The sequence below is a fragment of the Gekko japonicus genome, unplaced genomic scaffold (genome assembly GCF_001447785.1).
Source record: "Gekko japonicus isolate JY-2015 unplaced genomic scaffold, Gekko_japonicus_V1.1 scaffold273, whole genome shotgun sequence".
NCBI lineage: Eukaryota > Metazoa > Chordata > Lepidosauria > Squamata > Gekkonidae > Gekko > Gekko japonicus.
In genome coordinates this window covers 211,485-236,940 of record NW_015167539.1, presented here as the reverse complement: position 1 = coordinate 236,940, position 25,456 = coordinate 211,485, and the positions used below count along the sequence as shown (strand labels likewise).

The 25,456-nt window shown below is 44.3% G+C and overlaps 1 protein-coding gene across 3 annotated transcripts in view; it reads right to left on the bottom strand.

The window, feature by feature from the left end:
• Positions 1 to 25,456, bottom strand: part of GRAMD1C (GRAM domain containing 1C) — a 119,161-nt gene that overhangs the window by 46,009 nt on the left and 47,696 nt on the right. For all 3 annotated transcript variants that reach the window (XM_015413578.1, XM_015413577.1, XM_015413579.1), the window contains 4 exons: positions 23,925 to 24,009; positions 19,389 to 19,492; positions 17,708 to 17,803; positions 16,217 to 16,297 (listed from right to left, as the gene is read on the bottom strand). In XM_015413578.1, the coding sequence (XP_015269064.1) occupies positions 16,217 to 16,297; positions 17,708 to 17,803; positions 19,389 to 19,492; positions 23,925 to 24,009 (366 nt within the window). The remainder of the gene's footprint in view (positions 1 to 16,216; positions 16,298 to 17,707; positions 17,804 to 19,388; positions 19,493 to 23,924; positions 24,010 to 25,456) is intronic.

Sequence of the window (25,456 nt, the reverse complement as noted above, 5' to 3'; positions counted from 1 at the left end):
CCTTGGGTCAGTCACAAGTTCCTTCAGAGCTGTTCTCTCAAGGGCACTTCTTGAAAGAGCTCTCTCAGCCCCACCTACCTCACAGGGTGTCTGTTGTGGGGAGGGGAAGGGAAAGGGATTCTAAACCACTCAGACTCCTTTGGATAGTGAAGGGCGGGGAATAAATCCAATCTCTTCTTCTTCTTTCAAATACACAAGCAGAGCACAGTGCAAGCAAGCTGACATTGTACAGACCCCCTGCTCCAAGGCAAAACCCCCAGTTTTAGCAGACCTCAGCAAGAAACTCTCTGTTGTCTCACTCTGACTTTGTTGTTACCCAAACTGCTACACTGCCAGTTTCTCTCACACATACACTTCCTGAAGACACTTCCTGAAGAGTCCTGGTACAAGAGCCCAGGTAAACTGCCCATTCAGTACGTATGTATGTTGTTTATAGTACACATTTCTCTTTTAAAGTTCTTTTGACAAATTCCTGACAACTCCTTTGGTTTATAGTTAGAGAAAGCCAAAGCATATAGACCTTTTCACAGTAATCACATAGCAAAACTCACAAGGGTAAAATTAAACACCTCAGTGTTACTACAAAACTCATTCCCCAAAAAGCTAGAGTTCTCTAAATAAATGTACAAATAGGCATTTCTTTCTTTCTACAAATAACAAGTAGAAGTAGTTTTTAAAAAGCACATACTACTTATATCATAGTGCACGAACACAACGTTTAATACAAGAAAACAGTTTTTATACACATGGAGACTGACTTTTTTTTTTGCTAAACTGAAACAGGATAGTCACAAGTCACAACGAAAATTTGTTTGCAAATGCTTACAAAGAGAATACAGCGTTAAGCAGGTTTTTTGTGCTGCCCATCCCCATTCTTGCATTGTTTACCTCTAATTGATTGCAGGAGACAGGAACTCCACCTTATATTTGTAATTCCCAAATTTAGACCAGTTCATGGTGTCATTCAGGAAACTGGACGTATCCTCAGGGAAAAATCAGCAGGGTGAACTCCAAGGATAAATCAATATTCCCTTGTTTGAAACCATTTAAATTTTTAATTCAGAGTTTCCTGAAATGCTGTCGAGTTCTCCTCATATCCGCATGGTTTAAAAGCCACACTGAAAGCTGTTTCCAGGCTTTTTCAGGGTGAATCTAATCAAGATCAAAGTCAACTTGCTTACACAGTCAGCTCCAACTACATAGCATCAAAGGTCCAGAGTTATCAAGTTTTCTTTAAAAAAAAAAAAAAAGCTTTTGCCTTGGAGAAAACCTCCTACCATATGCACTTTCCAAGCTGTTGACAAGTAGGCAGGTCTCTTTTCAGAACTGGAAGTTGCGCTTTATTCCTGCCCAGTTTCTGGGCCCCTCCCACAAAGGAAACAAAGGTAAACAGGATTTGCTAACACGCAGAGTTCAAGGTTGCTCAGAGTCTATCATGTTTGTTTGTTTGCTTTCTTCCCCTCCTGCCGTCACTGGATACCTGTACTTATAGGGAAACAGATGCAATTTTTAAACTCATTCTGAGAAGAAAAACTATTTTGAGGGAAAGGAAGTGTTTTTGTTTTTCATGAAGGATTCCCTGAAGACTATCTAAATGCTGTCTCAGGGAAAGAACTTAAAACCTTTACGCTAATGTTGCTATTAGCTCCACTCAAAAGTTGGTTAAGCCACAGATTGTTGCAATAAAGAACCCGAACAGCATTCCTGCATCTCTTGGCAAAGCTTCCTTATCATGTTTCTCCTTAACCCTTTCACTAGCCAAGCACGCATGACACAGGTACACATAATGTAGGCTTTAAATGGGGGGAGGGGAAGAATCGCACCTGACAGGAACTCACAGTAAGCCCCAAGCCTTTGGAAAAGCAAACACCTTGTGTGCTTTCCATGCCTCTCAGACTGCATTCCTTTCTAGAATGAGGATGACACTGTAGATATTGAACACATACACAGCATATATGTGTGTATATGTGCATATATATAATTAAACAATTTATAATTTTAAAGCGTTTCTCACAAAACCTTTCCCCCCCTTAAAATATTACTAACTCAAGAAATAGTAAATGTTCAATGTTTAGATCAAGGTGGCCAGCCGTGTTTTCCCCCCAGTTGAACCCAAACGGATGATAACCAGAAACCAAGCTTGTCATTCTTTTTATCTGTTAAAAAACACCTTCACTATTTTGCATGCTAATTTAACAAGCCACCCTGTATATATACACAAGTATGATCTGTAATTCCATTTCATTGTTTGACAGCTCACACCTTGAATAAAACTTTGTTGGTCTTGACGGTGCCACTGGACTCTAACTTTGTTCAATGTATAATTACAGATCCCTGCTAATGAAACCTTGTATGTTATTCTACCCATTTTCAGGGTGTGTGTTTGTTAACAGCAAAACGGATTATGACTCCCTGGAGACACATGGCCTTGCATCCAACAATTTCTTTTTTTGGTGTGTAAAGCCTATATGGTAATAAACTGTGATCTAATATAAACATTTGCAGATGATACTAAATTGGGAGGGGTAGCAAATATGGTAGAAGACAGAGTCAGGATATAGGATGATCGTGATAGGCTGCAATACTGGGCTAAAACAAATAAAATGAAATTCAATGGGGATAAATGTAAAGTTCTGTATTTTGGTAGGAAAAATCAAATGCATAAGTATAGGATGGGGGGACCTGTCTTGGCAGTAGTATGTGCAAAAAGGATCTAGGGATCTTACTCCAGAGGAGGGCAACTAAGATGCTGAGGGGTCTGGAGATCAAGTCCTATGAGGAAAGGTTGAAGGAGCTGGGTATGTTTAGCCTGGAGAGGAGACAACTGAGAGCTGATATGATCACCATCTTCAAGTACCTGAAGGGCTGTCATATAGAGGATTATAAGGAGTTGTATTCTGTTGCCCTAGAAGATCGAACCAGAACCAATGGGTTGAAATTAAATCAGAACAGTTTTTGGCTAAACATTAGGAAGAGCTTCAAGACAGAGAGGTTCCTCAGTGGAACAGGCTTCCTCGGGAGGTGGTGGACTCTCCTCCTTTGGAGGTTTTCAAACAGAGGCTAGATGGCCATCTGACAGCAATGCTGATTCTGTGAACTTAGGCAGCTCATGAGAGGGAGGGCAGGAAGGGTTGCATTAGTGTTGAGTTCTCATGGCCCTTTCTTAGCCCAGAGAAATGCTGATTGCCACTTTGGGGTCAGGAAGCAATTTTTCTCCAGGTCAATTTGGCTGGAGATCCTAGAGGGTTTTTGTCATCTTCTGGGCGTGGAAGAGCAGTCACTGGGGGTGTGGATGGGGACGTATTTGTGAATTTTCTGCATTGTGCAAGGGGTTGGACTAGATGACCCTGGAGGTTCCTTCCAACTCTATGATTCAGTGAAATACCTGTGCAGTTGTGAAAGTAAACCAACACAATAGATCTCAGGTATGCACTAAACCTTCAAGTTGAATCAAAACAACTCCTGGGTTCGTTTTCTTGTTGTTTCTTCAACCTAACTTCTACAATTGACCAACTTCCCTTACTTTCAAGATGAGGGGTAAAATTGTCTTAAGTGGCAGATTTCAAGGAAAACAATATTTTCCTGTGTCTGTGCCATTTTTAAAAAATGGTGCAACCTTTTTTCTTTTCAGCTGTTAAAATATCTATACACACTATGTGTGTTTGGCTCTGATATTTGTATAATTACTTTGCCATGCACATTTCGCAGGAATTCTGATTATTACTCTTCTTAGTTATTTTGATCACTACTATAAATAAACCATGTAATTCTGCACTCTAAAAAGCCTCAGAGAGTTAGCTAAAATCTATGACTGAGAGAATAGATTACTATCTGGTGCTTCCTTACTTAGAAGTAAATTCACTAAATGGAACTCAGTTTCAAATAAGAGCTTGTGACACCCCTTTCCACTCACACAGTGCCTACAACCTCTCTGTGACGACCCCTTATCTGGGGAGGCCTGGTTTCACTTTAAAAGTGTTCTTTTTATTTTGTTCTATTGGGGATATCCGGCTGCCACCAGGAAATTTAAGGCTTTCCAAACCTTTATACTATACTGTTTCTATTACTGGGTAGGTAGGTCGAGTTTAAGGCTTTTCAAGGTACTAAGTGTTCTTGAGGAAGGATTCCTTTCAGCTGGTATGCTTAAATAAAAGTAGATTTATTGAAATACTTCATAAATAAAAAGGTATAACAAAGTAACCGGTAATGTGAATATTCTGATAAATTGTTTGGTGTCTCACACAAGCTCTACTCCCTTCCTCTACAGGGATTTATCAGGTAACTTTGTAACCCTTTAACTCAAGATCATCTACGTTTCTTGTTTCTCTCCAGTCTGTCACTCAGACTTGCATATAATTTCTGTTCTCTTAAACTTTACTTTACTGTTTCATATACATTCAACTTTTTCCCATATACAGAACTCCTATATCACACACAAGACTGCTTCTCTCCCAGACTCCAGAACCAACTAAACTCAACTGTCTTCATCAACTGTCAAACCAGTAACTGTCACTCTTGACAGACATACATATTCATCCACTCAGAACCACTTGCAAAACCCCTCCCCCTCTCTGTCAACCACCAATCATACCACGCTTGCTTCTCTCAAGCACTGTAGTCTATTTACCATGCAACCAAACTTTTAAAGAGACACACAGACGTATAAAACAAGGAATCATTACATTCTCTCTCTCAGGGTCAGGGATAGGGTGTCACCCTTCTTGTCTCTTTTGAAATATACAGAGAGCCATGACACCTCAGATCCTCTCTCTTAGTCACAGACATCCACAGACAGGGTAGCCCAGCAGCCTCTAATAACGAGTCCTCACTCACACAGAGTTATTGAGGTCAGGGCTCAAACACTTCCATTCACAGGCTGCCACATTTATTCATATCCTAAAATATGTCTATGTAGATGGAGATATTAAATTGTGTATTTCTTTCCCTTAGACCTATGGGATTAACCAAAACAAGAAGTTAAGGCCATAAATAAAAGTTAAGGTAACACTGAGGAAGGTATGAATAACAATGTTTTGCTTCCATTGAACTTTTGAACTGAGATCCTATTCCTGCAACTGGGATTCTTTAATTACAAATGTTCAGCCTATTCCAATCAGATCTTCTGCACAGGTCCACTCAATCAGACATCCTCCTTCTCCCCCCCTCCCCAAATCCCAAGGTGCCAACTGTCCCTGCTGCTAAACTCCCAGCTGCTGATCTTCACTGCTGTTTTTCAAATCTCTCTCCCAACATTCCGAGAGCCAGTTTGGTGTAGTGGTTAAGTGTGCGGACTCTAATCTGGGAGAACAGGGTTTGATTCCCCACTCCTCCACTCACACCTGCTGATGTGACCTTGGGTCAGTCACAAGCTCTGGCACAGCTGTCCTTGAAAAAGAGCAGTTTCTGTCAAGAGTTCTCTCAGCCCCACCCACCTCACAGGGTGTCTGTTGTGAGGAGGGGAAGGGAAAGGAGTTTGTAAGCCGCTCTGAGACTCCAAGTGAAGGGCGAGGTATAAATCCAATCTCTTATTCTCTTCTTCTTCTTCTCTCTCTTCAAGAGAGGCACAACCTACCCTCTCCATCACAGAGCTAAATACACATTCAGAGATCATGCATGGAAGTGTTGCCCCAGGATACAGGTGTGAAATCATGCATATGATGCCTCTCCTGTAGAAGAACAAAGAAGATTCTAGATACAAAAAATTAGCATCTCAAAGAGAAGAGTAAGCTATAACCATTTTCCCTGAGGCACTATGTTTTCATGGAGTGGGAGATTCTTCAAGAGGAAATAGTCAAACATGAAATCATCCAACAGCAGTTTGAAGTGGTACAGTCCAATGAAATTGTGCCATGTAATATTTCAGAATGTGCATTTTGGCTTTAAAAGTGCTTAAAATCACAGCTCAAGTCTTCCTAGGAATTTGCAAGGAAGAAATTCAGTTTTGGGCCCAACTACATGAACTGGCAGCCATGGGTTCAACCTGTGGCCACCAATGCCATTTTATAGAAGAATGTAACCATCTAAGACCAAGGGGGGTACTTTCGGCACTTGAAAAGGCATGAAGGATCATATTTCCACCACCCCCCCCATGCCATAGGCTGCACAGCATTTTAATGGTCAAATTTTTCTGTAAAATGGCAATGATGGCCATGGCATGGGTCAAACCTGTGGCAACCATAATGCACAGTTTGACCCTCAGTCTAAGAAGTATAAATGCCTCCATCCTCACTTGGAATTTAAGAAGTTATAGTGATTTCAGTGGAAATTACTTCCAAGTAACAACACCTACAATCATACTGTTAAGTCCGTGCTTAACAAAATAGCCAGAGAGTGATTTCAGCAAAACTCAGGTTTATTTCAGCTCGACGATCAACTTCTCTGACACGGTACAACTTCTCTGATAGCCCGAACAGCTTTTCCATTGCAGCTGCTCGGTATTTAAACATTCCGGGCTAATGTAGCCACACCTACTATACAATTCTCAACCTATCAGGTTGTTCGCATAATTGCCCAATCACAAGTGTTCCCACCACAGACAGTTCAAATGTGATTGGACACAATACTTTCGGCGCGAATCCTAGCCGACGTCTGAAGCTTAGCATAGCTTCTCTATGGGATGATTCACACTTCATCCTCATGCATTCAGGGCAGCATCTGAATACATTACACATACTATGATTTTTCCCCCCAGAATTCTGGTTATGTAGAAGAGTACTGTACAAAACAACAATAGCACACCTACAGCCATAATCACAATTAAGCTAATGATTCATTACGAAAGTCATTGTTCTGTTACAACTGCATCAAGATTTCCACTTGACAAAAGACTGAAGTTCTTTAATAGTTAAAAGTAATCTAGTACAAATTATAGTAGCTCTTATCAAGCTCCCTTAGACCAAGTCAGACTATTGCTCCATCTAGCTCAGTGTTGTCTGTCCCATCTAGCAGCTACTCGCCAGGGTCTCTCAGGTAAAGAAGGGTCGCACCTAGCACCCGCTTCCTGAGTCCTTTTACCTAGTGATTCCAGGATCTGTAACTAGCACTTAATATGAAAATTATATGCACTGCTATTGAGCCAAATACCCCAATACTTTAAAGATCCATAATCTCTACCACAACAAAAGGTATTTCAGTTGTATCAGAGTCCTCAGACACTCCCAAATTCCTTCACACCTAATAAGCTTTCAAAGCATGCCAGAGTTAAGTAGGTTTCCTGCCCTTCTTAACTGAGAAGGACACTGTGCCTTTAAAAGTTACTTTACAGAACTTCAATGTCATTTTTCTAGAGAGCAACTGAGGAGGGAGAAATTGTGTCTGCTGAACTGCCTCCAGTCGAAGTGCAGCAAAAGGCCCTAAACCTCTCTCAGGCTCAAATATTAAAAAGAAAAAGAGGTATTCTCTGATTTCAGACATGTACTGCAGATGCCAGTATGTTCTAGGCTAGGGTATGGTATGAACAGACATGATATAGTAATCTTGCTGAAGCACAGCTGGTTCTGGTCAATGCTAGGACAAAAAAGTGCCCAGGAACCCAATGCAAACTGCTTGAGTTTCTGATGAAACACAAGTGGGAATTAAATGGAATTAAAAAACAGTCTTCAGATTTTTGCCATGACATGAAGGCTAAAATGTGCTCTGTTATGGGAAAAAAATAAAATAGATTGTCAGGATTCTACTGAAGCCTCCAGAGACTGGATTAAAGGGCATATGTCACTCCATGGCATGCTTTGAAGAGTCTGAGGTCACCTGCCCATCCCCACAATCCCAAAAATCTTTCTCCTTGCACCTTCCAAATCATATAACGACACTGGTTTGATTTCTAGCAATTGTTTTTAACTTTCATCTCATTTTTTTCTAGCCCTGGTTTTGTAAACAAAATCTCACTAAGAAGTTCAAAGTGCTAGGCAGATACATCCTCATACTTTCACCTCCAAAGCCCGAACCTACAGTTTTATGAGCCCTTTTCAAAGTTCCTGGCACTGTGACCACACTGTATGGAATAAGTCTACTACATTCAATTCTCCTAATACACATGACTACTACCATTTATCCTAAAAGGGGCAATGCATGGATTTCCCACCTTGGTACACACATACCAAACCTCAGACTTGTGTTGTGAAGCTGGAATATACATGTGTTACTCCTTTCAGAAGAAATGGCGATCTTGTATAGCAGGAGGAATATAGGTAGCATTTTTGTCCCCTGTACAGGGTTATCCTCCGGGATATATAATTCTATTTTGGTAATAGACTCCCCTGAACATTCCAACACGCTCCAAAATCAGTTCGCTCTCTGATCTGTCATTCAGAGGGTCTCCCTATCCACTGGCTGCTTTGCCTGAGTCCTGCCTCCAACATTCTAAACAGTTTGCTCTTCCTCTTCCCCCACAGCCAGTCAGAACACAGAGGTCATTTGCATATGTGGCCTGATTCGCTTTTGCCTCGGAACACAGAGGTCGTTTGCATATGCGGCCTCAATGGCCTTTCCCTCTAACATTCTAAACAGTTTGCTGTTGATGTTCTGAGGTAAAATTAATTTCCCCTTAGTGTCTGTTGGGGGAAACCATGGTTGCAAATCTCCAGGTGAGGGCTGAAGATCACTCAGAATTACAACTGCTTTCCAGATGGCAGAGATCAGTTCCCCTGGAGAAAATGGTGGACTCTGTGTCCTTATATCCTGCTGAGATGGCCCCTGTATGACAGCCAATGTGACGTAGCAGTCAGGGCTTCAGCTATTAAAACTGATGTCCAGATGACCAAGATCAGTTCTCCTGGAGACAATGGTTGCTTTGGGCAGTGGATTCTATAGCATTATACTCTACTGAGGTCCCTCCCCACCCCAAATCCTGCCCTCCCCAGGCTCTATCCCTCAAATCTACAGGTATGTTCCAACCCAGAGTTGACAACCGTGTAATCAGCTATGGAACTACTTTCCAGACCCTTGGAACCCAGAAAACATGGCACAGGAGGAGGTGCTTTTCTACCTTAGCTGCCACTGCATAACACCCCCCTCCCCCTCAAAAAATAAGAGGTGAAGAGAACCATGTCTGTTAACATGAGGTTGTCCTCCCATTCTACCCACTTGGGACAGCAAAATGACTTGAGACAGTCCTGCCTTATAGCTAAGCAGAAGGAAAGAAACATGGCTTGCCTCCCTCCATTTTCTGTTTCCCTCTGCCGCCCCACCAGCCACAGTCAGGACACTCATCTGGAGCTTCCTTCTAGATCTCGTTGTATTTCTTCCCACAATGGGCATTACTCCTAGTACCATATAATATATAAGATTGATAAGATAAAAATGATAATATAGTATGAGAAAATGGTAGAATATACCAAACATGTAATTATACTGATTTTTTAAGTTAATATGTCATACATATTTCAAGCTATATTATGCCATCACTGAGGGAACACCAGACAAAACAAAAAAGTCTTTACATGCGGGCAGAAGACAGCATCAGAAGGGGAGAGGGGATGATGGGTGGAGGTGGGTTTGTGGGTGTCTTGGTGGAGGGTTGTATTTCTGTTTTATATTTGTAAACAATAAAAATTTATAAAAAAGAAGAAGAAGAAGGGGAGAGGTGAGTCTCTCTGGGGAGAGAGTTCCAGAGTTTTGTTGCCATGACAGAGAAGGCCATCTCCCAGGTTGCCACCCACTTAATCTCAAAAAGTGTGGGCACTCGAAGAAAGGCCTCAGAAGATTATCATAGTGAGCAAGTAGGTTTCTAAGGGAGCAGGCACTCATTCAGGTATGCTGGTACCAAGCCATATAAGGTTTTAAAGGTCAACACCAGCACATCAAAATGTGTCTAGAAACAGAATGAGAGCCCATGTAGATGGCCAAGACTGGAGTGGTATGGTTCCTATAACTCACTCCAGTCAACATTCCGGCTGCAGAGTTCTGCACCAAGTGAAGTTTCCAAATACTTCTCAAGGGCAGCCCCGTGTAGAGCACATTGCAGTAATCCAATCTAGATGTAACTAGGGCACATACCACAGGAGCCAGATCTTTCCTGCCAAGAAAAGGCCACAGTGGGCTAACCGGTCAAAGGCAGGTAGAAGCTACTCCTGGGTCACAGCTGCCATCTGCTTATCCAGCAGCAGGCCTGGGTACAAGAGCACCCCCAGATGACAGATCTGTTCCTTCAAGAGGAGTACAACCCCTTCCGAATGGGTGACACCCAGGGGTCATTTAGTAGAAAAAGAGGTGCAGGAGCTCATTAGCATAACTTATTTGCATATGCCACACCCCCTTGTATGGTCGTGGCCCCGCCCCCAGCATGCCCGGCGTCATGACGTCACTTCCCTGTGACGTGCATGCGGCGCGCGCACGCACCGGGATACGATCGGGAGTCCCCCGCCGGCAGGGTAAGTGCCACTTGGCAACCCTACAAGTCCCCCCGGGGGGCGGGGAAAACCCCGCCCGAGAGGCCCGTTACCAGCCGGCGGCGGATTGGGCCCCAGGGGGAACCCCAGCCCCAAATGAAGTGACGTGCCTGGCGTCAGCACGTTACCCGGAAGTGATGCAGTCGCGTCGGGCACGTTGGGGGCGGGGCCGCGGTCACTCTATGGTTTTCCCTCGGATGATTGTGGCCCCGCCCCCGGCGTGCCCAACATGGTTGCGTTACTTCTGGGTGACGTGGTTGCGGCACGCACGCGCGCTCCCGGTACGAAGCTGGAGTCCCCCGCTGTACATACAGCGGGGACTTGGCAACCCTACGTGGTGCATGTCTCCAATGTGGATGGGGGAAGAGATTTCTCTAACCCCCCCCCTCACTGGTTCCTAGACATAACTCCCCCACACACAGACTGCTGCTGTCATGCCCCTGCTAGGAAAAACAAAGAGTCCATACTAGCTTGGCAGGAGGGGGCACATTTCTGTTGGTGAAGGAGTGCAGGGGGCGAACACTGAAAGAACTACACTCTGATGCTGCAGCTCTGATGTCCAGTGTCCTGCCCAGTCTAAAGAGAGTGCCCTGCTGTTGAACACTTCAGCCAGCGGTATAGGGACAATTCTGCAATTCTGTATAGGGACATTCTGCACAAGTCAAGGCTCCTCTTGGGAAAATGTCCTATTCTGCCTCCGATTGTGGCATCCCCAAGCATGCCCCCTCAGAAGAAAATCTTACATAAACCGTTGTCTTTGGGGTGAATGCACCTGAGAACTGAGGGTCTGGGACACAGAGATGGAATTGTTTGAGAAGATTCTAACACGCAAGGCAGAGCAGCCCTTCACATTATTTCCTGAAGCAGCGAGCACTGCTCTCCAGCCTCAATCTCTCTTCTACAAGCATGGTGCCCTCCACAAGAACCCCCATCACCCCCCCTCCCTAAAGAAGACACGAGCTCCAGGGAGCACAGGTCCAAGAGGGCTTTGAGCAGCCCAGTTCCAGCTTGGATTGTTTCCCCCCACCCCATCCTCCAACCAGTTCTGTGCTGTTGTTCCATGAAGGGCCACAGAAAGCGCATGCCCAGCGCATCTCCATACACTAGCCCAGGTGGCAACTGCATTCCCAGGGCCCCCCACATCCGAGGAGGCCCCCAAGGCAGCCAATGAAAACAATTCAAACCAAGATGCTTTAAACGGAAAGAAACATTAACCCCACTGAAATGACCACCAACCACATCAAATCATCAAACCCAGCAAAGGGGGGGGGGGAAGCATCAAAGTGTCCAGTGATCAACAAGCAGGCAAACAGCAACTGATTCAAAATGCCCCCCCCCCATGACCAGTGGAACCACCAGGCCCCCTTCATTGGCCCTACAGAGATGTCAGGGAGTGGTTTTGGTCATCTGTAAACTCTGGTTTGGGCAGAGGGGGTGAGAAACTCCCTGCCTCTCCTCCTCCTCCCTCTGGGGCCTTCTTGGCAGCCTGGGTTGCCAGCCTCCAGGTGGTGGCTGGAGATCTCCTGCTGTAATTGATCTGGCAACAGGGATCAGTCCCCCTGGAGAAAACAGCCACTTTGGAAGGTGGACTCTCGGGCCTTATACCCTCCTGCGGTCCCTCCCCTCCCCCAATGCTGCAATCCTCATTCGGTCCTGAGGGGGGAAAGATTCTTGATGGTATCTTTAGCATCAAAAACTTCATGGTAGTGACTATAACAACTTTCATTTTACTCAGTTAAGATGAGATGCCATAAGGTAAATTTAAAAACTCTTTTTTCAATATATTTTAAAGGATTTTTTCATTGTTCTGGGATATTAACTGCTTTGCAGAAGAATAAATGTTTCTTATATCCAATTATTCTTGCCCTGCAACAGCCTGCAGAGGCCGGGCGCCCCCCCTTCCCATTCCTTATCAGATACAGACCCATCACATCTGACATTTGATTAAACTATCCAACTTCCATTCAAAGTATCTAAAACATGCTTAATTAAGAGCAAGCTGCTCTTTATAATTGAATTCAGCTATTATAACATAATATTGTTCAGTGGAAACCAGATAGAACTGGAATATTTGTCACTTTCCTAAATGTGTACACATATGAAATTCTGACTTCAAATGAATGGCATCTGTCCAACAGTTTAATGCTTGCTATCTCTCTCTCTATCACTCTCTCACACACACACTCCTGCTGCATTAAATTGTGTGCTTGATTTCTTGTATACTTGATTGCGTACTTGATTTCTTGTATACTTGATTTATATGAACTAATTTGGTTACTAAAAAAAAATTAAATTAAATGTAGCCCTGATACCAGGGGAGGAAAAACCATTCTTTACTGCTTTTAACGTTTTAGGTTGCACTTATAAAACTGGCATTGCGCTTTTATTTTAAGATCCCAGCAGCACGTACTATACAGATCCTTATGAAGATATCTCTGTGTTTTGCTTTGAAAAAATAATATTAAAAAACAAATGCATCCCCCCCCCCCATCTCCAGGTATTTCTGCACCCGGAGCTGCCAACCCCAGGAACGCCGGCAGCAAGGAGAAAGGGCAAGAAGGGGAGGGTCCCAGCCAATGGGGGGGGTTGCTGACTGGGACTGACCAGCCCAGGCAGAGCCCCTGGCGTGCTCCGCGTCCAGCCCCAAAAGGGGTGTGCCTCACTTTACCTATGGCGACGGCGGTGCCTTTCTTTGCTCGGGAGGAGCATACAGCTCTGTGTCTCCCGTCGGCTCTGCCTAAGGCAGCTCAGTTCAGCCCTTTATAGGGTGGGCTGAAGGTCCGGCGGCTCTACCGGGAAGGACGCTCCCCTTCAGGAAAAGGCGCCCTGAAAGCACGTGCGCACACACCTTCTCTCTCTTCGTTCAAGCCTGTGGGGGGAGGTCAGAGACTTGGAGGGGAAGCCATCAAGCTCTGCACGGTGGGGGGGGGGGGAAGCAAGAGGGAGGAGGGGTGGTGGTCCCAACTTCTTACCCTGGCAGCAAACCAACTGCAGCGGCGGTGGCATGTCCCTGAGCCCTATGGCCGGGCCTTTGGGGCAGAGAAAGGTAGCTGTGAAGGCGGACAGCTCGGGTGCAATGTTTCCCCACTCCCCACCTACCAAGAAGGGCCTGGAAGAGGCTGCTCTGGAAGATGCCAATGACGCGCTCGACGGAGCTCTGGAGCTGCCAGTCCTGGGCGGCAGCATGGCCGCTGCTGCTCAGCTTGGCGCGGTACTTCTCCAGCAGGCACAGCGCCTGGTGGGTGTCTGCAACTGGGGGGGAGAGAGTGGAAGCATAAGCTGCCGCCTCCCAGCACCAGAGAAGGAAAACAGGGGGGAAGAGGCTCCACTCTCGTGGCTCAGGCAGGGTGGCGGCGGCGCTGCGTGATTTAGAGCGAGATGCAGGGGGGAGGCAGTGGGGATCAGGCCCGCACCGCTGCCTCCTCCTCCTCTCTGCGCCACGACACCCTGCGCCTGACCTCCCCTGGATCCCACGCCACCGCCCCCGACTCTGTCCCCCACTTCCCCACACCAGGAGAAGAGGGGACCTGTCGCTGCTCCTGCCCGTGAGGAGGGACCGGCCGGGGCTGCCGCCCTTTGCACGTGCTCAGAGGCACTGCCGCCTCCTTGCCCCCCCCCCCGCGGATCCCAGCCTCGGCAGGCCATTCTCAGGCCCTGCGCTCCAGCGCTGGGCCCGAGAAAGGTGACGCTGGTGGGGGGGGCGCCCGGCCTATGCAGGCTGACGACGGCAGAGGCAGGAGGGCCCCCCCAGCCTCGTCAGGCCTTTCTGCCGCTGCCTCTTCCTCCTTTCTGCGCCACGACGCCCTGTACCTGACCCCCCTCCGGATCCCGCACCACCGCCCCCAACTCCACTCCCCGCTTCCTCACGCCAGGTGGAGAAGGGGGACTTGTTGCTGCTCCTGCCCACAAGGAGGGACCCACCAGGGCTGCTGCCCTTTGCACGTGCTCAGAGGCAGATCCCCCCGAAAAAGATGACGGCAACAGCAGGAGGGGTGCGCCCGACCTCGGCAGGCCTTTCTCAGGCTCTGCACTCTGGCACCGGGCCCAAGAAAGGCGACATCAGTGGGAAGGGGGGGCGCCCAGCCTCTGCAGGCTGACAGCAGCGGTGGCAAGAAGGGGGGGCGGCCTCGTCAGGCCTTTCTGCAAGCCACAACCTACCTTCCTTCTGCCTCCTCGTGGCCCGATTGGGAGCAGGGGGCAGGGCTTGGTCATGTGCTTGCCCCCGAGCGCCTCACTCCCAGAGCGCCGCTCCGGTGCACTCCGGGGCCAATCGACCCCTGGTGACACCTTAAAGCTTCCATTCACCAATAGCACTTCCATCTTGTTGGCATTAAACTTCAGTTTATCAGTCCACATCTACTCTCAAACTGCCTCCAGGCACTGGTTCAGGGTTTCTACAGCCTCCATGGGATCAGCAGAAGTACTAGATAGAGCTGAGTGTCATCTGCATTGATGAAAACCCAGCCTAAATCTCCAGATGACCTCATCCAACAGTTTCATGTAGATGTTGAAAAATATAGGGGAAAAGATCAAGCCTTGTGAGACCAAGGGGCTGATCAGCATCCCCACAGCACCACCTTCTGAAACCTACTCTAAAGGTAGGACTGAAAAGACCGCTAAAACAGTGCCTCCTAGCCCCAAACTGGAAAGATAGTCCAGGACTTTACCATGACCAATGATTTCAAACACCAGTGAGAGCTTCAGGAGAATCAACAGAGTTGCAGTCCTTCTGCCACAGGTACTCCACCAGGGTGTCAAAGGACATTTCAGTCCCATAACCAGGTTTGAAGCTGGATTGGAAAGGATCCAATCCGCTTCATTCAGGAATGCTTGAAGTTGTTCATCCACCAGCCGTTCAATCACCTTGCTCAAGAATGAAACATTTGAGACTAGTAAACAGTTACTGAAATCTCCTGGCTCCAGGGTAGGCTTCTTTAGTACCGGGCACACCACAGCCTGTTTTAAGGCTGGGGGCAACTACCCCCTATCTCAAGGAGACATTAAGCACCTCTTCGACCCAGTAAGCCAGCCAGACCCACCCTCCTAGCAGATTTAAGAAGCCAGGAAGGGCAAGGGTCATACAAACAGGTGGTAGGCCTTAAACCTCCAACGACCCTGTTCTTATACTCAGGCTGAATTAAATTGAAAAGTATCACAAATAACTGGACAAGCTGGCACCCTGGCACCATCTGACAGTGTCAGTGCTAATACAGAGTCCAAGTGGGCACAGAGGCCATACAAAGAATGTTTAAAGTGTTTATAAATCATACTTTCCATTAAAAATGCTGAAGACCAAATGAATTCCAGTTGTTACATATACCAAAAGAATATCTATGAAAGAAATATCTGGGTGGATTTCATTTTTATTTCCTTAGACCTCACTCCAAATTGGCAAATGTTCAAAATCTTTTTTAAAATGTTTTTATGTAGAAGTTACACCTTTCAAAAGATGGAATAAGGTGTGAAATGCCTGCCCAAAGGACCTCTGTTAAGGGACATAATAGCAATGGTGGTGGTGGAAAGTGCCATCAAGTCTCAGCTGATTTATGGTGACCCCCACAGGGGTTCTCAGGGCAAGAGACGTTCTCAGGTGGCTTGCCACTGCCTGTCTCCGTGTCATGAGCCTAGCATTCCTTGGAGGTTTCCCATACAAATACTAGCCAGGGCCGACCCTGCTTAGTTTCTGAGATCTGACAAGATTAGGCTAGCCTGGGTTATTCAGGTCAGGATATAATGGCAATGCTGCCACTTAACGTTGCGACGTAAAATTCATTTATGAAATTGAGAATAAATGATCCAGTGCAGGCATACCCAGCCACACAAAAGCTTACCTTTTCCAACAATGCATTCTGCCATAATCGAAAGACACTGAGATAGCTTCTGTCCCTAGCATTGAATGAAGTGAAGAAAAACTGCAGAGCAAAATGATAATGATAACGTGGATTATCATTTGATAATGCAGAGCAAAATGATAATCTACATGTTGTATTATTGTACAATTGTATTATTATACTGTTGTAATATTATATTATTATACATATATACTATTGAACTGTTGTACTAGTGTTCTATTATACATGTTGTACTATTGTACTGTTGTACTATCATAAAGTCCTAAAGTCATACATCCCTGCCCATATTTAATGTATTTTTAAACAGAGTTATTAATAGAGTTTTTATTTTATCTTATGACCAACTTGTAGGCCTCTGAAGAGGCAGCATATAAATGATTCAAATAAAATATTTTCATAATTGCTTTTAACCTCTGATTTGCTTGTTTTTGATTATTTCAGCTGTTTTTGAGGATTTTTATCCTGGTTAACTGTGTATTTTTGGTTCTTCTTATCCTACTGGCGTTTCATTGCTCCTGTAGACTATCTCAGGAACACTTCTGGGCTCAGAGTACAGTCTAAAATAGAAGTATTGAATATGCAGCCCGCAGGACAGATCAGGCCCTCAGAGGGCCCCAATCCGGCCCACAAGGACCTGGCTGTTTCTTACTTCCTTTTCCAGTTCTCTTGCTGCTGCAACATCACAGCTTGCTTTACCAGTCTCTCTCAATCGCACAGGAGAGATAGATGGCAAGCCCTAGCTGGTAAAGCACTAGCTGAGGCTCCTCCCCCTCCTCCTCCCAGGAGGAGGGAGGAATCAATCAGAGCTCGCTTCCTGGCCAGGCTGCAGGAGACAAAGGGAAGCCTTTCTTTCCTTCCACTGATTGAGGCTCCTCCCTGAAGGGAGAAAGGGAGGGAATGAGGGAGAGCTTGCTTTGCTGGGCTGCCTCAATCACACAGGAGAAACACCAAGCAACTTTAAGACCAAAAAAAGTTTTGTTCAAGGTATGAGCTTTTGTGTGCCTTGCTACAGTGTGTGTGTTTTGTTGGGCTCTTTATGCCAGGGCTCTCCCGGGTGCAACTGGGTTCCCTCCCCCTTTTCACTGTATTCATGCCCTAATGATCCAGTCTGTCTCAGTAAGAAAGCAATGTGAACTATTTTAGAGGAGGAATAACAAGCCAGTGAGGTGGATTAGGCTGTCCAGACCAAGTTTACCAAGCACAGTTCCTTTGTAGGAAGTTGTAGTTATTTAAAAACAAACAAACAAATCTGGGAGGCGAAATCCAAGAATGCTTGAGTATTTGATCTGTGGCTAGGGAAGAAGGATGTATACCATGTCAAACCACATGCCTCTAATCAAGGTGCAACTATATATGTTTGTTATTCTGGCTCACACTTCCATCATGCTGACCAAGGTAACTCAAATTAGAGAATGGTGTACTACACAAATTTTAATGAAAAAGTCAACATTAATTTAAACAGCAACACACCTTCTCTCCTTCAGTAGCAATCTGGATGGCATTTGGGATGAGCCGAGCTGTCTTCTCCTTTGTCATGAAGGTTATATCCTTCAACGCAATAGAAATCTGAAGTACAAAAACACAGATACACCCTGAAGCATATAAAACAAGCAATGTAAAATAGGAACTCAGATTTCAAGAGAGAACTCGGGAGCCATAACAACATAGCTAACATGGACAATCATCACTATGAGGCAGCTGTTTTCAAACTTTTCTCCTCTAGGGAATCCCCACCTGCATCTTCTTATCTACTGAGGAACTCCTGGGTGCTACAGAATATTCTGCAGCATGTTCTAGGCCAGTGGCAGTCAACATCTTCATATCCAGGTCCCACTAAGCACAGGACCAACAGAACAGCAAACAGGTAATAGGAAGTTATCTGACACCAGAATAACATGACAGGAAGTAGAAGAACCAAAGTTATGACCTCACTGGCATCAAGGCCCAGTCTTTGGGTAACAGACCTGGACCTGGAAACACAAGTCAAGCAACAAGAGCTTTAGTGAGGAACAAGTCAAGAATCAATAACACAGAGGACTCTTCTCCAACTGATAAACAGCATTGACACATCATCCTGTTACTCCCCTCAGTGTGCACAAAGGGAGTCAGGAGGCATGATTCATTCTCTATGTGTGTGTGTTAGCAGCAAGCCATTCCAAAGGGTAGCAAAAAAGAAATAAAAGGTGTTTTTTATGAAAGAGACAACCTGAGGTGTGAAAGGGTCATGACTCCCTAAATTTTAAAAGAATCAAGAAGGGTGGCAAGTTTGACCTACTGATAAATCATAACCTGAAGAAGAGAGGTTGTAGAGGATGGTAAGCATTCTGTGTGAGTGGACAAGGGTTGGCATATAAATTGGTGCCATAAGTGGTGGGATGCTACCCCCAGTTTGGAGGTGTCCTTGAGGTAAAAAGCACTGGTAGAGAACACCTGTTGCTGTGTGTGAGGGGAAAAATGGCCCTCTTGAGGTAAAAGTTCCAGGTAACACGTAACAAGGCACAGTAAAAATAATCCTAGGCAGTTTAAAAATGGGAAAAACAAGTTGGCAGAAAGTATTTGCCCTGCTGAGGTAAAAATTTCTGGTAAAAAGTAAGTAGGAACTATAATAAAGATCCTAAATACTAAAGAAAATAACAAACAGGTTTGGGAAGAAGATTGACACTCCCAAGAAAATGAAGCCTGCTGCAGATAAAGATGTTGTTGCCAGAGACTTCAGGCAGTGACAGTGAGGTGGAGAGAGACTCAACATAGAAATATGGAAAACTAAGGAGCTTAATTGGCTAAACTTCAACAACAGAAAGAACTTGAATTACCATAAGGAGAGGAATGAAATGAATTAGCCAAAATAGCAGCTAAAAGAAAAATAACTGGAATTAGAAATTCAGAGATTAAGAGTGAGAGAATTTGAACTGGAGGGAGAGTTCAGACAGCTCGTAGGGTCCAGGTAAATAAAATCTGGAGTATCATGCAACACTTGCAAAATCTACACATAACATAAATTACAGAACAAAACTTCATTCTGACAATTTATTAATACACTGCCCCCTCCTCCACAGGAAATGAAAGGTATCTCAAGAAACAGTAAACTATGGTACAGATCTCTTCAGAAATCATTACCACAGTCATTACACATGCACACACCAAGTCTTACCGTGGTCTCCCATCGGAATATATTGCTGTAGAAACACAGCCAGTTTTCAGAGAGATACAGGCGTCCTTGAAGGAGGATATCCTTCTGGAGGGCACAGGCATAATCTAAAGAATGAAATAAGGCACATGTTTTTATAGTTAGCAAGACTCAGCTAAATTCAAGATTTGCCTGATTAATCAATGCCGTATTTCCATGGGACTTCAGTTAGTTTATTGTTAAAATGAAGGTGATTTCTTCCAAACATGTTATACTCAGTGCAATTTCTGACATTACTTTTAAAAAGAACTAGGCGCAATTATATTGTGCAGAGGTAAAATAGCATGTGATTCATTCCTCACCAAAACTACATGATTAAGAACTATGTAAAGTGGTTGAAAAAGGCATTACTGTACTGAAAAACACAGGTGCGTTTTCTCCTGGACACTCCCGCATATCTAAAAGTACCGCAAAATAAGTCTGCAGGCACTGTAAAGACTAACCACATTTATTCCGACATAAGCTTGGGTGAGTCCACTCTTCTTCAGATGCATATGGAGTACATAATCATTTTACAGTAGGTCTGCCATTCCCTTACTGGTGGTGCAAAATTCCCCTCTCCTCATGGGTGCTTCCCCACCACCTGAATGGTGGGGGGGGGGGATGGCTAGAAATGGGGGGTAATGTTGGCAGTGTCCCAACATGCTGAAGTCACTCTCAGCCTGGAAGTGACATCAGTGCATTGTCAGGGGATGCTCTTTTGTCCAAATACCAGAGTATCCCTGACTCTGAGTGATGTGCTGACATCACTTCCAGGTGTACAGTGAGTGATGTCGGCATGTAGCTGGTAAGCCTGGCAAGCCTATTCTACAGAGGACTTTAGAACCAGTAGTTACACACGATTTTGGGAAGGGGGGCAGAGTTATACCAATGAAAAAGAGAGACAGCTGTTGCAAGTCATTTAGGTCTGAGTCCTTGCCCAAAGAGACTGGAACTAATTGTTGCTCTTAACGAGCAGTAGAATTTAGATACAGAAAGATCCGATTAAAACATTAATAAATCCACTCAGAGTGGTTGGAGAAGAGGATAGGATTAGGATAATAACACAGAATTCGGGGAGCACCTCAAAGGCTAACATTTATTCCAGCATGAGTTTTTGTGAGTCAGAGCTCACTTCTTCAAATGCTATGAAGAAGAAACCAAATGCCACATTTTATAGGGAAAATTATAGAAAGAGGGCGAAAGGGACTAGTTTCGGGCAGAGAGAGGCTTCGTATGAATCCCATTACAAATCTTTCAGGTGTGCAACGGACTGAGGGTTGCAGATAATGGATGACAAAAGAGGACAGAGGTTCCAGACTCTTTCTCATGGGTGTGGATAAAGAAAAAGGAGGATAAATAACAACTAACTGAGGAAGAAATAATTTGAAGCTTAAGAAAATTAAATTACATTAGTCAACTATTACTTTTTCCTGTTCCCACGGCTTTGCCCGCCTGTCCCCTCCCATCCACTTCTGTTTTATTTTGCTACTATAAGATACAACATGATGTAGTATGACTACAGCACAAGGAGAAGACTCAATTCACATCTTAGTTTGGCCAGGGATCCTGGAGGGTTTTTTTACCATTTTCTGGCTTCACAAAGACTTGAAGTTTGCTGTTCCTACATTACAAATTAAAAGCTAGACATGATTCTCTCCTCCTTTAAAGAGGACTTGTTCCAATTTTAACACCTGCCAAAGCCTCCAACTACTTGCCTCGCATTTTAAAATCAGAATGCTCCATTTGATAGGGTTGCCAACCTCCAGGTGGACCCTGGAGCTCTCCCAGATTCACAACTGATTTTCAGATGACAGATGAAATGGCAGTTTTTGAGGATAGACTCAATAGCATTACATCCATGCTGAGCTCCCTCCCTAAACTCTGCCTTCCCCAGGCACCAACTCCAGATCTCCGACTCCAAGTATTACCCAACCTAGCCAGAATGGAGCACAACTGTTTTAGGGCTTCTAAAACTGTGGCAGGGCACAATATCATGACACTCAGAGGTCAGAGTAGGCCCCTTTTAAATTAATAATTTTATTTTGAATACTAAGTTATGACTTTGCATACTCCCTGACTGGCAGAACTTGCCATTGGATGGATTAGCCTATTATAAATCTAGACGTTTAATTTATTCTTCAAATACAGGATGATTGAAGTATGCAAACTATCTCTTCAAAGTGTCAATTTGCTTTCTTTTACTACACCAGTGCAAACAGAAGCTTATAAACTTAGACTAAAGTGGTTGTTTGATGTGGGCTATTTTAAACAGTCAACCCTCCCAGTTCATGGTATGAAATACTGCTTACATTTCAAGAATGGTTTTAAACATTAAAGCCAAGTTAATTTGTGTCCTGGGCAATTCTGAAAGCGGCTCAAAATGCACATGCAAAGATAAGAGGATTTGCAAGGGCCAAGCCAAATGAATAAGGATTTGCAGAATGTTTTGAGAGGAAAATGAAAAAAAATCCAGAAAATTAAAGACAGTGTCAAACCCAGAGAAATAAAATATAAGTATATAAAGAACAACTGGATTTAAATTAGCAAGGTGTTATAAAATGAACATTTGCAAGTGAAGCACAATCAAAGACCATTTAAAAGTACTGCTTAATTTTGGGGGGGGGGGAATCGGCACAATTGGCCATTCACAGAAGCTGCTCAAAGATAATACTGTGAACCAGGGCTATTTTTGGGCAGGAACGCACAGGAACGGAGTTCCAGCTGGCCCCCAAGTTGACCACACCCAGCAGGAACTCATTAGCATAATAGGCCACACCCAACAGCAGGAACTCATTAGGATTGGCTACATTAGGGGTGTGGCCTAACATGCAAAGGAGTTCCTGCTACAAAAAAAGCCCTAGGTTTTGACAACAAACAAGGTAAACAGAATAAGAAGCAAAAGGTGGGTGTGGCTGGATTACTATACTTCTGGTAACATGGGGGTGCAGCCTAATATGCTAATGAGCTATGCTCTCATGGGTGTGGCTCGATGTGCTAATGAGTTTCTGTTGTTGGGTGTGGCCTATTATGCTAATGAGTTCCTGCTGGGCTTTTTCTACAAAAAAAGCCCTGCTGTGAACTGAATCTATGCAAGAACAACTAATAAAGGATGAAAAGGTTTATTCTGCTACCAAAGACCAGCCACTTTCTGGTGTTTTAAGCATTATCAGCAAAATGTCCTAATAGAGGAGAAGTGGGTTGATTAATTCATACTGAAGTGGAGTATGCTTACCAGGTGTCTGCTTAATGACTGGCAAACTCCTGGTGATGGTTGCCAATGCCCACCGAAGCTCATCTGGTCAGCGGGTAGATGAAGGATGGCAAAATGGAGGGGTGATCTTCATCACTGTGCAATGACATCACTTCCTGCACAACCTGGAAGTGCTAGCACTTGCCCAGAAACTCCATACAGTATTGGGGCAAGTACTCGAGCATCACCCTAATGCAATGCTGGCACTTCCATGTCATGCCAGAAGTGATGTCATCATGTGGCAACGAAGACCACTGTGCCCCCCACAGTAAGTACCAGTCTCACCTCATCTCCTGCCAGCTGCTGCCTGGCAACAGTAAATACTGGGAAAACTGGTGTTATTATATCTACAATCACCATAGAGCTGCTGGGCATCTTTCTTTCCTTTTGTCATTAATAGAAAGGTTTTTTAATTAAAAACTGTGTTCACAAACAGTTCCTTCTATATTCAGCATGTAGCTCATCGTTAATAAATGTTTAAGTTGTAATCCCTAACCTGGATGGCCAAGGTTAACCTGATCTCATCAGACCTTGGAAGCTAAGCAGGGTTAGTCCTGGTTAGTATTTCGACAGAAGACCACAAAGGAAGTCCAGGGTTGTGACGCCAAGGCAGGCAATATCAAACCACTTCTGTTCATCTCTTGCCTTGAAAATCCTACAGGGTCGCCATAAATTGGCTGAGACCTGACAGCACTTTCCACCACCACCAAGTAGTACATTCTCATTCACAGTCACCAATGACACAATGTTGGGCTCAGTGAGGAAGTAGACAGAAACCCTGATTTTATATAAAACTTTAATATTAATACTATCTAGCAACTGTAAAGCATTTTCAAGAGTTCAACAACAAATTCAATAACACTGTAAGCTAGGTGAATATTATCCCAATATCACAGAGGAGAGGTATTGATGAGAGAGAGGTTTTGTCTAAGACCACCTAATAAATTAATGGCAGAAGCAGGAGTAGAACCTGGGATTTCTTGATTCACAGAATCTCTTAGCAGCTGTACTATACTAGCTTTCTTACCATAGGAGTTCAAAATTAATAAATGGGTCCTTTCTTTGAATTTCCGTCCTAGATTCAATTCTTGCTGTGCTTTCTTTCAGATTTCTCTACAGCCACAAATTCTAGAAACTTACCCTTTAAAAGAAAAAGAAAGTGGCCATTCTGGGGATTCCAGTAGAAGTAGTAGTAGTAGTAGTAGTAGTAGTAGTAGTAGTACCAGTACCACCACCACCATACTACCTAACCCATTGAAGTACCTTACCTACAACAAGCCTTTCCAAATCTGGTAGGTGTGGGAACTGTCTTTTAAATTCTTCATTCCTGTATTTGTAAGTAGAGCTTGAGATCTGCAAAAATGAAAAGTTTTCAAGGATAACCGTGAGCATTTTTAGTCACCTAGGACAGTCTTGTAGAACATAAAAAACAGAACTGGATAATTTGATTTCACTGTCTGCTTATGATTTAGAGCAGTAACTTAAGCACCACAAATATATTATTCACTCAGTATGCAAAACAAACATTAGGGATGTTATCAAATTTTGTAACAATTAGGTTCAAAAGCTCAAGTTTCCATGACAGTTTCTTCACACTTTGGATGGAACAGCAGTTGTCTTTTTGCTTGGCCACATTAAAAAACTCAACAAATAAACTGCTGCTAAAAATGATTCCTGTTATTGCATATGCTGTGTCTAAATAGGTTTTTTTTAAGGCAAAAGCAGACATTTGACAAGGAAAGTTGACAGGCTGAAAAATGGTCTTCCCAACTATGTACAAAAATTAAAAGAAACATAATGATTTCATATCCCTAACAACCATGCACTGCTATAATGATATTTTGGCTTGTCATCTACACAAACCCCTGACAAGACTGAGATGCAGTTTTAAAAACCATTAGATAGTCTACCTAATGACATTAATGAATACTGAAACGTATTATTTTGCATTGATCCCATTTCTAAGCTGGCCTTTGCAGTGTGGGAGCTACTGCACACAGCTTCTTTCCACAACAATAAGGTAATGCAAGAAATCCCAGTCGTTCAGAAGCTGCTCTCCCTGCATGTCCTGCCCATACCTATGTTTCTCTTCCTGCCAGCTACTGGCACAAAGCACAGCAGTGATACTCAATGGCTCAGATACTCTTTGACATGCCACATGTGGCTCTTTGGGGCATTGTTCTCCAATGTGCCAGCCTCCCCATGCTTCAGGATAGTGAGCAAGGCCATTGTGCTTTAGAGCTTGCGATTGATAGTGGTTCCCACACCTTGAAACTTTTTTTATTAGAGTTTCATCCCCCAGTATGATGGTGTCACTTCTGGGTCGTGAAGGAAGTTGCATCATCAGATGGGGATGATGATTGCTGTAATGTATTCAGATGCTGCCATGAATGCATTAGATGTAATGTGAAACATCTCATTGGGAAGCAATGTAAAGCTTCGTCTTGGACAGGGATTCAAGTCCAAGACAAATGCGTCCAATCACATGCAAGCAAGCTGGAAGCGGGAACGTGTGTGATTGGTCCTTATGCGATCAACCTGATAGGTTGTTATCTGTAAAGTAGGAGTGGCTATATTAGCCGGGAATGTTTAAATACCGAGCAGTTTCAATGGGCAAACTGTTCGGGCTATCAGATGTTGTCCCATGTTGGAGAAGTGATCGTGTGGAAGAATAAACTTGAGTTTTGGCTGAAATCACTCTCTGACTCTTTGTTAAGCTCAGGACTTAACAATTGGCGACGAGGATGGGATACTAGTGCGGGTAGGCAGCCCCGCCGGTCCCCAACTCATGACGGACAAC